General features: G+C 43.7%; 2 protein-coding genes across 9 annotated transcripts in view; one reads left to right on the top strand and one right to left on the bottom strand.

Moving 5' to 3' along the window:
- Positions 1-6,776: 6,776 nt before the first annotated feature.
- Positions 6,777-15,596, bottom strand: ATP5PF (ATP synthase peripheral stalk subunit F6). Of its 6 annotated transcripts, none has more exons than XM_047794994.1 (6): positions 15,439-15,596; positions 15,262-15,342; positions 14,935-14,976; positions 10,507-10,680; positions 7,448-7,572; positions 6,777-6,901 (listed from the first exon to the last, which is right to left on the bottom strand). In XM_047794994.1, exons 4-6 carry the CDS (start codon positions 10,668-10,670, stop codon positions 6,864-6,866), a joined length of 327 nt encoding a protein of 108 aa, XP_047650950.1. In that variant the 5' UTR covers positions 10,671-10,680; positions 14,935-14,976; positions 15,262-15,342; positions 15,439-15,596; the 3' UTR covers positions 6,777-6,863. The 6 variants fall into 6 exon arrangements, with proteins under 6 accessions (XP_047650950.1, XP_047650941.1, XP_047650923.1 ...); XM_047794985.1 differs by having other exon boundaries at positions 10,507-10,683; XM_047794967.1 differs by lacking the exons at positions 15,262-15,342; positions 15,439-15,596 and having other exon boundaries at positions 10,507-10,683; positions 14,935-15,078.
- The window catches only part of GABPA (GA binding protein transcription factor subunit alpha), a 34,866-nt gene continuing 33,785 nt past the window's right edge, over positions 14,544-15,624 (top strand). The window contains exon 1 of one of the 3 annotated variants that reach the window (XM_047794935.1): positions 14,544-15,016. The gene's annotated coding sequence lies outside the window, so the exon portion shown is untranslated. Of the gene's footprint in view, positions 15,017-15,194; positions 15,531-15,624 lie in introns of those variants that run through there. The other 2 variants (XM_047794925.1, XM_047794944.1) reach the window with 2 other exon arrangements.

A 15,624-nucleotide genomic window follows, 5' to 3' on the forward strand; every position in this document is an offset into this window, starting at 1 on the left:
CACAAACCCAAGTGTCTTATTTCACCTTCAGAGCTGCTTATTGCTATTTATTTCCTTCCCCTGAGAACCCTTTGAAGAGGATCAGCAACCTTGACATCAGAACTTACCCCTGCACTGGAGCTGATACACATAACCCTGCAGATGTGGCTTGATGGTGGCTTCATATCTCTTTCTCTAAAAATCGTGCAGTGGGAATTTTGCATTGGGCCACTCCTTTGCTGTTATGGCCAGGGATTTGCCAATATTGCTTATGGCAAAGTCAGGGATATGGATGGGAAGATAAATAAAATGAGATGAAATAGCTCAGTGTGGCTCCCGGCACCTGGTGCCATGCTTGATACACAGAACTCAATGGAGAAATGAAATGAAAAATGGGTCTGATCCTCTGGTTTCTGAACTGATAAATCACAAAGACCTCCAGCTGGATTTACAAAGGGAAAATTCCAGTGACCCATGTCATCGTGAGAGCAATTAGCCTGTGTTAAAAGCATGATCATCTGGAACTTATTTTGATTATTCAGGTCACATTGAAAACAGAACACAGTGAGGGCACTTCCAGTTCCAGGCAAATCTGGATGCTAAGGTCCCTCACTACCTTTGGCAACTGTGAATGTGGTTAAGAGGCTTTTCAAGACATTCACTCTTTTTAGAGTTCCCGCGGTGGTGCCCTGGGTTAAGAATCCTACTACAGTAGGTCCGGTCACTGTGGAAGCACAGGTTCGATCCCCAGCCCAGGAAATTCAATGTGCGGCCATAACAATAAAAATAAAGGAGTCTACTCTTTTTGCCCAATTGGCAAAGCAAATCCCTAGGATTCGGTGGACCGACAGCTGGATTAAGTATTCACCAAGTGCCTAACATGTGCCTGCACACCAAGTGGCTGGGAAGATGCCTGTTGTTAGATGCCCCACCCACCTGTGTCAGTGATTTTCACCAGACCCCTTTCAACATTTTTCATAAAGGGCCACGGGGTCCCCACTACAACTACCTGTATCGTACTGACCTCTGCCATTTTTTCATGCCATGGTAGCATGAAAGCAGCCACAGAAAATAATAAAAAAACAATGATCATGTTTGTGTTTTTGATTTACGAAAACAGCAGGCAGAGACAGGATTTGGCCCACATGCATAGTTTTGGTGAAACATGAAAAAAAAAAAAATCTATCATTATGGTTCTTAGAGCATTTTGATTTAATTTTTTCTGCGTGAAATTATGTTGTACAAAGGGTTAGGGCTCTCGAATCTGTAATAGCAAGTTTTGTTTTGTTTTGTCTTAATTATTATCATTGCTGTTGTAACTACATTTAATTTAATTTTAGCTGGGGGGTTAACCTAACTAAATTTGGAACAACTGATTGTGTTTCAATACAGCATTGCCAAGAACTTCCTTCATCTCACAGATGGTTTTGTTTGATGAAAGTCTACATTAATAAAAATAGCTGAACTTGCTCAAATTTTTTAGCCCAATTTAATGATGCAGGGGATAAGTCACCCACCTATTATTGTTCAAGAAAACCCAGGAAACTATTCCCTCTTACCATCTGTAGCCACAAGGCCAACTGCTTAAAATGAGAATCTCATCTCTTGGTCTGAATGCCTGCCAACCTCTCAAAGGCTGAAAAATGCTTTGAAAATAAAATGCCAAAACTCTTTATTGAACTGGCAGCATACAGAAGTTTCTGAGCCAGGGGTTGAACTGGAGCTGCAGCTGCAGGCCTACACCACAGCCACAGCAACATCAGATCTAAGCTGCTTCTACTACCTGGGCCACAGCTCAGGGCAAGGGATCCCCAACCCGCTGAGGGAGGCCAGGGATCCAGCTCACATCCTCATGGACACTATGTCCAGTTCTTAACCCACTGAGTCACAAGGGCAACTCCTATTGAACACTGTCTATATGTCATGGAAGTGGGGGTGGATAGAGGTAAGCGTGTATAAAATCTCATTCTCCTCAATGATTTTGTAAAGTAAGCCATATCATCATTTTACAGAGAAGGAAACTGAGATGAACTGAGTCAGTGACTGCCAAGTTCACAGAGCTGACAAGTGAGAGGCCGGTCTATGTGACCTGGGTCCATCTGACCCAGGGTGTTTGACACAAGATGTTTTTCCTCTGCTCCCAATGCTCCCTTTTGAATTCTCCAATTCTCTCCTAGGACACCTTCCCTTCATCCTTGGTAATCTCTGGCCATCCACCCACCCCACCCCCAGTCTCATAGCCCGGTGGGACTTTTTTATTATTTTTTAACCATACCTAATGTGTAGCTTATATTTAATATATGCTGAATGATTTTTTTTTTTTTTCTTTTTAGGGCTGCTTGTGCAGCATATGGAAGTTCCCAGGCTAGGGGCTGAATCAGAGTCACAGCTGCCAGCCTACATTACAACCGCAGCAATGCAGGATCCGAGCTGCCTCTGTGACCTACACGAGAGTTCACAGCAAGACCAGATACTTAACCCACTGAGCAAGGCCAGGTATCAAACCCAAATCTTCATGGATACTAGTCAAGTTTGTTACCGCTGACTCACAGTGGGAAATCCTGACTTTTTTTTTTAATGGCCTCACCCATGGCATATCAAAGTTCCTGGGCCAGGGACTGAATCCAAGCTGCAGCTGTGACCCATGCCACAGCTGTGGCAATGCGGGATTCTTAACCCACTGCGTCACAGCAGGAACTCCTTTTTAAAGATCAAAAAAGCACTTGTGAAAGGACAATTTGTTTATTTCTTTTTACAGCTAGCCACACCTGCAGCATGTGAAAGTTCATGGCTAGGGGTCGAATCAGAGCTATGGCTGAGGCCTAAAGCACAGCTACAGCAACACCAGATCCAGGCCACATCTGTGACCCATGCTGTAGCTTGCAGCAACACTAGATCCTTAACTCAGAGTGAGGCCAGGGATCAAACCTTCATCCTCATGGTTACTGGTGGGGTTCTTAACTCATTGAACTGCAATGGGAACTCCTGAAAGGACAATTTAAAGAGTATTTTTTTTTTTTTTTGGACTGCAATCAGTTTGATGTAGGGTCTCAGTTCCCAGAGCAGGGATTGAACCCTGGCCAAAACAGCGCCAAGTCCTAACCACTAGATACCAGGAGACTCCCTAAAGAGTATTTATTGATAAAATTTCTCTGTAGATTTAGAATACTAATAAAATATTTTACACTGCAGTATTTTTATAACCAGTTCATTTATTATGCAGTCACAAAGGAATGCTGCACGAATTAAGTCTGGACAGAAATTACTTTTCTCTTATTCTATTTCTTTTAGTTATTAGGCATCCATTTCCACATAATTCTTTAAAAGATCTTAAAATATTTTTCCACTTCCAAGTTTTAAAATTTAACATGCTGGGAGTTCCTGTTGTGGCTCAGTGGTAACAAACCTGATTAGTATCCATGAGGACATGGGTTCAATCCCTGGCCCCACTCAGTGGGTTAAGGATCCAGCATTGTGGTGAGTTGAGGTGTAGGTTACAGACCTGGTTTGGATCTGGCATTGCTATGGCTGTGGCATAGGCTGGCAGCTGCAGCTCCAATTCGACCCCTAGCCTGGGAACATCCATATGCCTTGTGTGTGGCCCTAAAAAGACAAAAATAATAACAATGATAACTTTCCATCCTTTGTTTCTTGTTATCTATGTTTGGGACAGTTTTAGTAGTAACTGGTTAGGAAATCCAAGGTAAACTATACACTTTTTCATACTGATACTTTCATGGTCAAATCCAAGTTCATGTGTCCCATCCACAGTGAGCCCAAAGTGAACCATAAAAGTTTGAAACAGAGGAAGGTTTATGCAAGGGCCACTCAAGGAGAATCTGCTCAAAAGGCCTGAATTCTCTAATGATTTTCGGGAAAGAGTTTTCAAAAGCAAAATCTGGGGTGAGGGCTGCAGGGAGCGCTGATGGGTTGGTGGTGACGTAATAAGGTAATGTCTCCTGAATCCCAGCCTTCTGGCTCCACATGCCTGTGGTCACCAAGAAGCCACCATCCACACCAGCAGAACGAGTCAATGATATGAATCAGATTGTTATCTCCTTCCCTTTAGGAGGAACTAGGAGGCCTGGAGCCTGCTCTTTGGAACTGAAGGAAGGCCTAAGGAGACTAAAGCCTTTCCCCACTACAAACAAGCAACAGGGAACCCTGGGCAGGGGCGGGGGTACTTTTATACTCAGAAGGGCCCTTGTAGGGTCCTACTTGGTTTCACTTGCCATTTAATCTTTTTCTTTTTTTTTTGGTCTTTTTAGGGCTGAACCTGCGGCATATGGAGGTTCCCAGGCTAGGGGTCTAATAGGAGCTGTAGCCACCGGCCTACGCCAGAGCCACAGCAACTCGGGATCTGAGCCGCGTCTGCAACCTACACCACAGCTCACGGCAACGCCGGATCCTTAACCCACTGAGCGAGGCCAGGGATCGAGCCTGCAACCACATGGTTCCTAGTTGGATTCGCTTCTGCTGTGCCACGATGGGAACTCCCTATTTAGCCTTATGTTGGGTTGCACCCTGCAGGCCTACAAGGCCAGTGCTTGCCCACATTCAAGACCGAAGAAAGAGCTCAGAGCCAGCAACAGAGACATGAATCATTTAATGGATGGGGGAGCTTACACATCTGAAGCAAGGTCCTGGAGGGATATCCCACTGTGTGGGGTGGACAGCAGACAAGGCAAGTCTTCCCTGGGGGATGAGCGGGGCAGATCACATTACTGGGGGAATTGATGTCAGGTTTGCTTAGTTACCAGGGAAACCAGCGGAAGGCCACACCCCTCACCACTCCTTTGATAAGCTATCACTGGCTGGGGCCTGGAGCAAGTACATGGGAAAGCCAGTCACATGAGTGGGTACAGGTGAGGCAGGCACTGGTTGGGCAGGGGATGTACAGAGAGTGGGAGAACAGCACCTTGAGTGGCCTGGCCATACATAACAGGTAGGCACATGTCCATTTCCAGGTCTTTCTACCTTCCCTCAGTTCAAATTCACTGTTCTTAATAAGAACACCTGTCTTCTTATAAGGACCTTGGGCAAACTAGAGTCAAGCCCACACTGACAACCTCATTTTAACTTAATCACCTTTAAAGGTCCTACCCCCAAACACATAAGGTTTCAAGAGTTACATCTTCAACGTGTGAATTTTAGGGGACCACACCTCAGCCCACACCACCATGTAAGGGAGAAAAATGCCACTTTAAACAGCTAAAAGTCCAGGAAGTTGAGGTCATTTGTAGTAACACATAAGGTGGTCCCAAATAGTAGGTGCAGAAGTACACTGGGTCGGCTGAAGTGACAGACAAAGGTTGGAGTCTGCATATGTGAGGCGGCCTCATCAGAAAGAGGAAGGGGATCTGAGGAAACATCTTGGTTAACATCCAGGACAGGACACACCACTAGAGCATTCAACTGGGAAAAACAGAGCACTTCTCTGGCCAAAATTTGGCTTTAAATGCAAAGGCCTATGATGGAGGACACAGGTGTTCTTGCAGTTAGCCAAAGAGGCCTTCTGTTTACACAATGACTAGATGTTGAAACGCAAACTTCCAATAGTTGTTAGATGAAAAATGTATATGGAGAAATAGGTGTGAGATTATGAAAGGTAAAACTCAACTAAACTCTTGAGGTGGGGAGGGAAGGGTCGGTCCCTCCTCTAGACCAGCATGCTGACTGAGACTGCCTGCCACAGGAGGCTGGAATAGAGCCACTGCAGGGGAGGAGACAGGAAGGACCCGTTACCTTTAACAGTGCCATAATCAAACATCGGAGTGTGTCAACACCTACAATGATTTAAATAAAATTCAACTGACTTGTCTTTGCTTAGCTTAGCTTCTTAGGAAACTGGGTAGTTTCTTCCTACTACTTTACCCTTCCCAATTCCATCTCTTCACATCTTATGAAGTTTAATCACCTATACCTTCAAGACGTATTTGTGGATCTTTTAAAAAAGGTATTTCTCATCAGGTTTAGGCTTCAGCTGTATGGCATGCCATCGTAAAAAATCTATTCCTCTTCTGAAGTGAGCTAACCTCATAAGGAGGGCTGTTACAATTTTACAGAAAATCTCCAAAGCTTTATTATAGACTCGTATTGACACAGTCAGAGAGACTGTCAGATATAAAAAGGCACAGCCCCCCTCCCTTTAAGAAAATAATTAAAAATTAATTTCCTGGCGAGTCACCTTCTCACTGAAACTTTGATGTGCCTGCTATGCCACTAATCTGGCACATACCTGCTGGATCTTCCATTAATTGGGTGAAACAATACCACACAGCTTCATCTTTTCAAGGAAGTTCTTTGTAGCGTCCTCCTTTCCCCTGGCTCCCAGCTTCCTTGCTCTGTCCACACAGCACTGTAACAGACACTGATCGCTCACAGCAAGGGGAGGGACTGGGGTTACTGGGATAATAAAGAGAGATGGAAGGTAAAATACGATGGATGTTCCTATACATATTCATAATCGCACTTGGTTTCCTGAAAAAAGCTGTGATATTAAGGATTTATAAATCATTTCTTCATATTTTGGGAATGGGTGTATCATCCTCCATAGCAAACATTCCTTGAGTCAGGGTGGTTCCCATCAGGCAATAAATCTCCACAGTAAAAAGGATATCCTGCACTCTGAGAAGAGTCTGGCAAGTGATAGACAAGCTGCATCCAATTAATCCAAGGTATCGATCTGCCTTGTTATAACCAAAAAGGAGGATCTAAAAACACAGAATTCACTCCACTTAAGCGTACACCAAACACTACCCAATAATTTATTTGTAATCAGACTTAAAAGAACAGTATGTTGTGAAATGTACATTTATTTTGATACGTCTGATCAGTTGTACGACTAATCTAACGAATTACCAGATAAATTTTACATTATTTCTTCAGGACTGTGGTTTTTCGACGGCTTCAAATTTGGGGTCTAGGAAGAGGGGGGAAAAAAAAAAAAGGTTCAAGCTTAGCCATACTGTAATAAAGTGCACTTTCCAGACAGCTTCAATATTTAGCTCATCGATCTGATGATTTAAAAAAAAACTCTACATGGAAACATAACAATTACTTAAGATTTATGCAGCACTTAACAATGAGTTTGGCTCTCCCATTAATTTACATATATTGTGTCATTTAACTACAACTATCATCATGAGGACGTTAGTGTAAATCTCCCCAAATGTCAGATGAGAAACAGGGACCAGTTAACTACCTCAAATCACACAGCTCATCTGTGATACCGTCAGGATTCAAGACCAGGGAGTCTGGTTTTAGATCCCCAGTAGTTACCCTCCATGCTGGGTGACCTCCTACTCCAGTGGCAAACATTGATTCCGGAGCTTCCTCTGCACATGTCGCTATCCTAACAAATTCTCCTGGAATTGTCATTTAATCCTCTAACAACCCAAGCAAGAATAAATATTTTCCACTTAAAATGATCCCCCACAAGAATGAGTCTGTGACTAAAAAGACTTACCTTCAAATGTGAAGTTAGGGAACGTATTCATGTCTGCTTTACCATACATTTGCTTAAGCTTAAAAAGCTCCCTGTCGAGGTCTTGCTGATACTCAGGGCCAGCATCAACAGGTCCTCCAGATGTCCTGTGGGGTAAATGACCAAGTATTAACTCATTTTAAGCACTGGTTTACACAAACAAAAATAACTTCCCATGATCGAGTTTCACAGATCTTCTAAATGCAGGGAAAAAACAGATTTTTCTGAAAGATAAGTATTTCCACTTAAATTTCAATTTGAACTTTTAAATATGAGGTTTCACACAAATGAGGCAACTTCAAACAAACCTCTAACATTCGCGGTCCATCAGTATCAAGGATACTCATTAAAAGTCAGAATCTCTCAGGGTCTCAGCTGCAACACGGTGTCATGGCTACGTCCAAGGGCTCTGGGGTGAATGACTGCTTCCCTTTGAACATCAGCTCTCCAATTTAGTAACTGTGTGAACTAGATCGAGGTATGAAGCCCTCTAAACTTATAGTTTCTGCATCTACAAGGGAAAGTCTTACCCACTGGTGGTGCTGACAGCACGCACATGCCCCACTCAGACAGCGCTCTACTGTCATTAGGATTTAAACCAGCCACCACTGAACAGCTGTCAAAGATCTAAGCAATTTCAAGTCTCTGTAATAGGAGCCTAACAAAGGAGCAAATTACTCCCTACCCTGAGAGGTTTTGCCACGTAGAAAAAAAAAAAAAATGTTTATAAACATTTATGCTGTAAGGGAGTTAAGAGATAACCTTCAAAGACGCAGTTTAACAAAAAGCTATTGGAGTTAAGGGAGCACTTTTGCTAAGCTAAACAGAAAAATTTCATTTTTAAAAGGCGGCATTTTTGACAAACCATGTATTTGGGTCAGGCTTTAATCTGAGACTTTCTAAGACTGAAAAAGCAAGGATGCGGAGGTAGATTTGGCGGTATGTGGGGAATACTAAGCATATTCTAGTGCAGTCTAGATAGAAAAGGCAGCACTACTCAGATCACAGGAGGCCTGGGACATTAAGCCTGGGAGTCTCTATTTTGTTTGCTAGGCAATAAAATGACAGAATGAGAGTTATGCTTTGGGAAGATGAATAAAGTATCACAAAGCAGCAATGGGGCCAATTAGATCTAATTAATTACCATTGTCATGTTACTGCCCACTTATCAATGAACAAGAAATACACAGTGGCTCAGCAGTAATGAACCCAACTAGTATCCATGAAGACTCAGGTTTGATCCCTGGCCTCACTTAGCGGGTTAAGGATCTGCTGCTGCTGTGAGCTGTGGCGTAGGCTGCAGACGAGGATCTGGCGTAGGCCAACAGCGGCAGCTGATGCGACGCCTAGCCTGGGAACCTCCATAGGCCTCGCGTGTGGCCCTACAAAGACAAAAAAAAAAAAAAAATTTACAAGTGAAAATTCCATCCAAAGGTAATATTTTCACCCATACCTATGATAAAAGCATAGGGTCTTATTTCTGTTACAGAATTTCCACAGAAAAATTCTGAGCCAGCTCTAAATTAAACTTGTTAATAATGTTTGTAGTCACAGATCCAATTTTCTCCTACATCAGCATGTGCAAAAGAACTTTCTGTGATAACAGAAATGTGCTGTGTCTGTGTTGTTTAATAAGGTAACCACTAGCCATATCTGCCTATTGATCACTGGAAAAGTGGCTAAGAAGACTGAGGACAGGAAGCTTTATTTATACTCAACATGTAGATAATAGCTCCTGGGACATACGGTGCAGTTCTAGACAGAGCCTTCAACCAGGTATTTTAAAGACTGTCATCCAGTTCTGGGATCCACAAGTTTTTAGAACAGTCACTCTTCCAAGCCACCTTCCAAAAAATGCACCAGCTAGAAAGAAGCATTCCATTCTATGAACTCCCCAAATACCGAATGTGCTATTGTCTTAGCATCTAGCCTATTTTACCTTCTACTGTATCTACTTTTTACAAAATTTCTACCCTCTCAGATTCTAAGACTATTGTGGAAATACAACATGACTTCTTTCTTTGTGGTCCACCACTGCTAGGAGTCCAGAGCTTTGCACATGGTAGACAGCTAAATAAAACAAAATTCTGGGAGTTCTTGTTGTGGTGCAACAGAAATGAATCCGACTACGAATCATGGGGTTTCAGGTTCGATCCCTGGCCTCCCTCAGTGGGTTAAGGATCTGGTGTTGCTGTGAGCTGTGGTGTAGGTCGCAGATGTGACTCAGATCCTAGATTGCTGTGGCTGTGCTCAGATCCTAGATTGGTGCAGGCCAGCAGCTGTAGTTCTGATTCGACCCCTAGCCTGGGAACTTTCATAAGCCATGGATGAGGCCCTAAAAAAAAAAAAAAAAAAAAAAGAAAGAAAGAAAAAACTCTGAATTGATCTACATCACTTTTCTTTTCCAAATATTTGAGGATTGAACTTGATGATGGTTAAGGTCATTATTCATCTCCAAAACTGTGAGGTTCAATAGCCATGCTTTTCCTGGACTTGCTTTATGCCATTTCAATCCTTTGATATTCCCAGAAATATATAACTATGAAAATAACATTAAATTAAAAATGCTATGTTTATTTACAATTCCCCCAAATCATGATGTCACAGAAGAGGCACTAAATTGAGAGTTAGAATATTTTAAATACCGTTTCCCTACAATTAGTTTTATGACCTTAGGCTAATCAATGTCTAAGGGGCTTTGTTTCCTCAAGTAGGATTCCTAAGAGAGTTCCAAGACCCCATGTTCTCGTATGAGTTGACCCTAGTTTACAATACATTACATTATAGTAGGGATGTGTCTAAAATGGCACCAGACTTAATGGGATTCTTTCTTGGAACCCATACAAGGAAGATGAAATTTGGGACTTCAAACAAAGGAAGACCCCCATCTTTTGGAGCAGCTAATGAAACTTTATGCCAGGGATCAGCTCAGTGAAGGTCTTAGACACTTGCAAATGCTAAGGAATTCTTTACTACCAGCTCAACACTTAAACACTTTGAATGTTCCTATTTACATCATGGTTGATTGTCTATCCACTTACTGTCGCTTAGTTCTGTATTCTCTAATCTTGTCCACGAAGAGCTTCTGCACAGGATCAAGCTCCTTATTAAATGCCACCGCCGTAACACCAATGTTTCTCCTCAAACAGACCGAGACCGCAGACTGAATGACAGAGGACAATCTGAAGAGCCTCTGAAGAATCATGGTGATTCTGCTACTGGAAAAAAGCCCCAGAAAGTTAAGATACTTTAAAATAGATATAATTGTAAAACACCTCTACATATGTTATTGTGGGCATCTAGTTCTACTAATTGCTTCAGAATTAAATCATTCCAGAACTCAGTGAATACGAAGAGCAGTCACCAGACCATAGCTCTCTTCTGCTCTCTGCTCCCCACTGCAAGTTGCTTTTTTTTTTTTTTGCTTCTTAACCAAAAGGCCCTGGGACCTAGCAGAAGATAGGAACCATTCAGGCCTGTGACTGGCTCCACTAAGGTTAGATGCAGAAAGAAAGCACAAAATTTGGGATGTGGTATTTCTTCTCCATGAATTTATTAGTCTTGGACCAGAGGAAAGAACTGAGCTAAGACATTAGAAAACTGCCCACTCTCAGCAGAAAAAGAATAATACTCGTGCCCAAATTAAGGTACAAGGTTTCTCTGACTCCCTCAAAAGGTGAAAAGGGAGCTCTGAGCAAGGAGACCGGAGACAATTGCCTCAGCCACAGTTTCTACTTCACAGGAAGAGAAACTGCTCTGCCTGTTACATCTGCAGGATTCCAGGCACTCAAAAATACCCTAAAAAGCAAATTCAAGCCCAAAAGAACCAGCAGGGAGAATGGTATCCAGTCCAAGGGAGCCCACCAACAAAAGATGGAAAAATCAAGCAGTAAAACCTAATCAGTGAAACAGAAGTTGTGAAGGCTGAATTTTTAAAATAAAGACTTAAAGATTTCCAAGTCCTTAGACTTCCTGAAGCTAAAATACATGATTTTCTAGCTAAAAAAATTTCACTAGATAAATCAAAGGATGATCTAAGTTGAGACCTCATTTAGTTTCTTGAAAGATCAAATGCAAAAAAACCCCACAATTATCTGCAAACAGGAATTCCAAAAGAAAAGGAATAATTAAGGAGACCACACATAATTAGAAGAAACTACCCCAGATTAAAAGATTGATTAAACTGAAAAGGCTTACCAAACCCTATTGTTAGGGTAATTAAAAATTCAGACCTCAATATAGACTGGTAAACTTCTGAGCCTTAATGATAAAGCGAAAACCTGACATGCTAATATGATTGTCATACCCCCTCAAATCATCAAATAACAACAATAAGCATCTTCATACTGACACTGGACTACTATCATACTATACTATACTATTATACTACATTATACTGCTCAAACTATGGTCTGTGGACCAGCGGTAGTGTTGTTACTGGTCTATAGTAATATCAAAATTGGGAATAAGAATTTAGAAACTTTTATAGCAATCTGACAGAGTGATTTATATCTGTTGATTTTAATAATAAAAAATCAGAATTTGTATTTTGTGTTTTTCCATTGTTATGTCTTTCATCTAATTTTTCCAATAATTTTTTTTTTTTTTTTTTTTTGCTTTTTAGGGCTTCACCTTAAGCATATGGAAATTACCAGGCTAGGGGGCAAAATGGAGCTGCAGCTGCCAACCTACACCACAGCCACAGCAATGTGGGATCTGAGCCTCGTCTGCAGCTCACTCCAACACTGGATCTTGGACCCACTGAGCGAGGCCGGGGATCAAACCTGCAACCTCATGGATCCTAGTTGGATTCCCTTCCCCTGCGCCACAACGGGAACTCCTCCAGTGATTCATTTTTACTGTATTCTTCAAGTTTTCCCCCACCAGGCTTGGGGAAAACATAGACCTCTACTAATGAGTTTGAAAGCACTAAGCCAGAAGACAGTGGAATAGCAGAGCAGTTCTCTAACAGAGGTGGGGGTATCCCCCAGGATATCAGAATGCCTGAAGACATTTTTGGATGTCCTGCTAGGAGTGTTACTGGCCTCTAGTGGGTAAAAACCAGGTTGCTGCCAGACATCCTTTAACAACAGTCTCTCCACAACAAAGAAATATCTGGTCCAAAATGTCAATAGTGCCAAGGTTGAGAAGCCCTGAAATAGCACATAAAAACCACTAAAAGAAATCCTACAATCTTGGAGTTCCCGTCGTGGCACAGTGGTTAACAAATCCGACTAGGAACCATGAGGTTGCAGGTTCAATCCCTGGCCTTGCTCAGTGGGTTAAGGATCCAGCGTTGCTGTGAGCTGTGGTGTAGGTCGCAGACGTGGCTGCGATCTGGCGTTGCTGTGGCTCTGGCGTAGGCCGGTGGCTACAGCTCCTATTAGACTCCTAGCCTGAGAACCTCCATATGCCCCGGGATCGGCTCAAGAAAAGGCAGAAAGACCAAAAAAAAAAAAAAAAGAAATCCTACAATCAACAAAATATCCTTCACCTGTCAGAACGAAAGCAAACTACTTAAAGATTTCATCCTATAGCACTCCTGTAACTCAGCAGAGAAAAAATAATTGAGAAAAGACTCCAAGCAAACATTTTAGGGTGTACTTAACATCATTCTCATTTCACATATACAGAAACTGACCCTTAGAGGTAAGTACCTAATCCTAGTATAGTTATACAGTAGAATCTGAGGAGATACACATGTATTTTTAAAATTGTGCAATTCAATATGTATTTTCCCTCTGGCAACACACTTGACACTGCAATAAAATCACTTTACATTTGTTTAGCCCCAGATATTTTGCAAAGTAGGTCCTAGCAATACTGGTAAAAACAAAAAAACAAAAAAAAAACAGGGGAAAGTGATGGGTTTTTTTGGTCTTTTTTTAGGGCCATACCTGGGACAAAGGGAGGTTCCCAGGCTAAGGGTCTAATCAGAGCTGTTGCTGCTGGCCTACGCCACAGCCACAGCAACCCGGGACCTGAGCCGTGTCTGTGACGTACACCACAGCTCACCGCAAAACTGGATACTTAACCCATTAAGCAAGACCAGAGATCAAACCCGCAACCTCATGGTTCCTAGTCGGATTTGTTTCCGCTGCACCACGATGGGAACTCCAGGTGTAAAGTGTTTTTCTCCCTCCTTTATTAGGGATAACAAATCAATGTTTAAGAATGGTTACTAAATTCCTTATTTCCCACAGTTAACTCATTCTGATTGCAAAGACCATGTTACTTCTATTTCAATACAGGTAAAAAAATCCATTTTCTGTCAGCTAAGTATTAATGATTCCCAAATCATACCTTAAGTTTTGATCTTTTTCCTCAACTCCAAACCTATACATTCAACAGCTCTGATCCTTTCATAAGTGCTATAGAGCCCTCTACTTACCTAAATTCAAAGTATCTAAAAAGTAAACACACAATCTCTGTCAAAACTTGCTTTCCTTTACTCCCTTTCATTTTTTTCCTCACTAGATCCTACTGATCTAGTGGGAAAGACGTTATTGCACAAATAGACATAAAATACCTACTGTGATTAAGTTCTCTATTTGAGTACCATGGGGGGCCACTCAGCCCTGTAATAGGGATTTGAAACAGAAAAACTGGGAAGGTAACAGCAAGAAAAAGTTTTAGCAGCCGCAGAGGCCTTAAACGGAGCATGGTCTCCAGATTACAGCGAAGACTGACCGGCCTAAGGTTTATCCTTTCGCTGCCTCTTTCGCATATTCCTAAAGTCAATCCATACTCGCCTAACCTGATCCTCTCTTTTCCCTTCCTGGCAACCATGTTAACAACGTTTGTAAGCAAAGTCCCCTCTTCTGCAGCTAGCGTCTCCTTCGTTAAGGTTTTCGAGGGGTAGAACTGTAAAACAAAGCTGCTTAACCAAGTTTTAGCACTACCAATCCTTCTAGTTGGGTTGCAAACTTTCAGGATTCCTATTACCCTTTTCCCTCTAACGTTCTACTTTAAATAGTTCAGAACAATCTCTTGCGCGCCCTTGCTGAACAGGCCTGGCTGCAGACCGGCACTGCAGGCTTGACCTTGAGCTGTCCCAGCCGGGGAGATAGTCCAAAAGCCCCGGACTCCACGCCTCCCATACCATCCCGGTTTGCCCCGAGAGCAGTATTATCAGGGCTATTGAGTCTGCTACAACCTTCAGGCCTAAAAGCGCCGAGGTCAGCAAAAACCCCGGGCCAGGCCGTGAAGGTATCCGGGATTTAAGGCTGCTCTCTCTTCCTGAAAGGCAGAGGTAATAAGCATCCCTGCCTCTCGTGAAGAAAACCACAATCTGAGTCCTAGGAAACCAAGTTAGTCCACTACCCTCCCAGTCACCTTGCACTCAGTCCCGAGCTGCCAGAGCCAGCACCGCCGCCACCGTTCTACTTCCGGCCCTGGCTCCGCCCCCCACCCGCCTACCCGCCATTGCAAGGCATTGTGGGTCGCCGTTTCAGTCGGTCGACACTCACCGGACAGGAAGCGTCTCGGAGACAGTCTGCGACCGGACGGCTCTAGGTGAGACAGAAGCCAAACAGAAGGAGGAAGTGGAGGGTAAGTGCTTCCGGGTCCCCTAGACGCCTCCGCCATCTTTCCCTCGCCCAACTTGACCTGCTCTTCCCCCCTCGGAAATCTTTTGTACGCATGCGCACTTGGAGTAGCCTTTTTCCTAATTCAGTTTCCCCCACCCCCACCCCGCGCCCCGAGTCAGCGTCCTATGCCTTGGGGGGTGGTTGAGGTGTATGATTGCGCAGGCAAAGTGAGAGTGTAAAACAAAGCGTATTGGGGCGTTGCGTTACCTGTGCCTCGCGAGCCCCCGTAGCCTAGGGTGTCCGTTTCGCACAACCTGCTGGGAGTTGTAGTCCCGGACCCGGGGGTGCCTGGGAGGCGGGAGGGGGGTTGGAGTTTCTCAGCGCCGTTTTCGCGGGAAGGGCCCGGGGCCTCCCATTTCGAGTCGCGGGAGCTGCGGGTCTTACCGGGAGAGACGCTGCACGTGGAGCCCGCGCCGCTGCCGTTCTCAGCCGGCTCTGGAGTGCGGGCGGGGGCGACGGGGCCGAATCCGGAGCGGGTGAGTGCGGCCGCGGGGGAGGAGGGGAGCGCGGGCCCGCGCGGACCGGCTTCGTTCCGGGGCCTTCTCCCCCACAGCGGCCCCCCCGCGGCCG

Source organism: Phacochoerus africanus, chromosome 1 (genome assembly GCF_016906955.1).
Source record: "Phacochoerus africanus isolate WHEZ1 chromosome 1, ROS_Pafr_v1, whole genome shotgun sequence".
In the NCBI taxonomy this organism is placed as follows: Eukaryota; Metazoa; Chordata; class Mammalia; order Artiodactyla; family Suidae; genus Phacochoerus; species Phacochoerus africanus.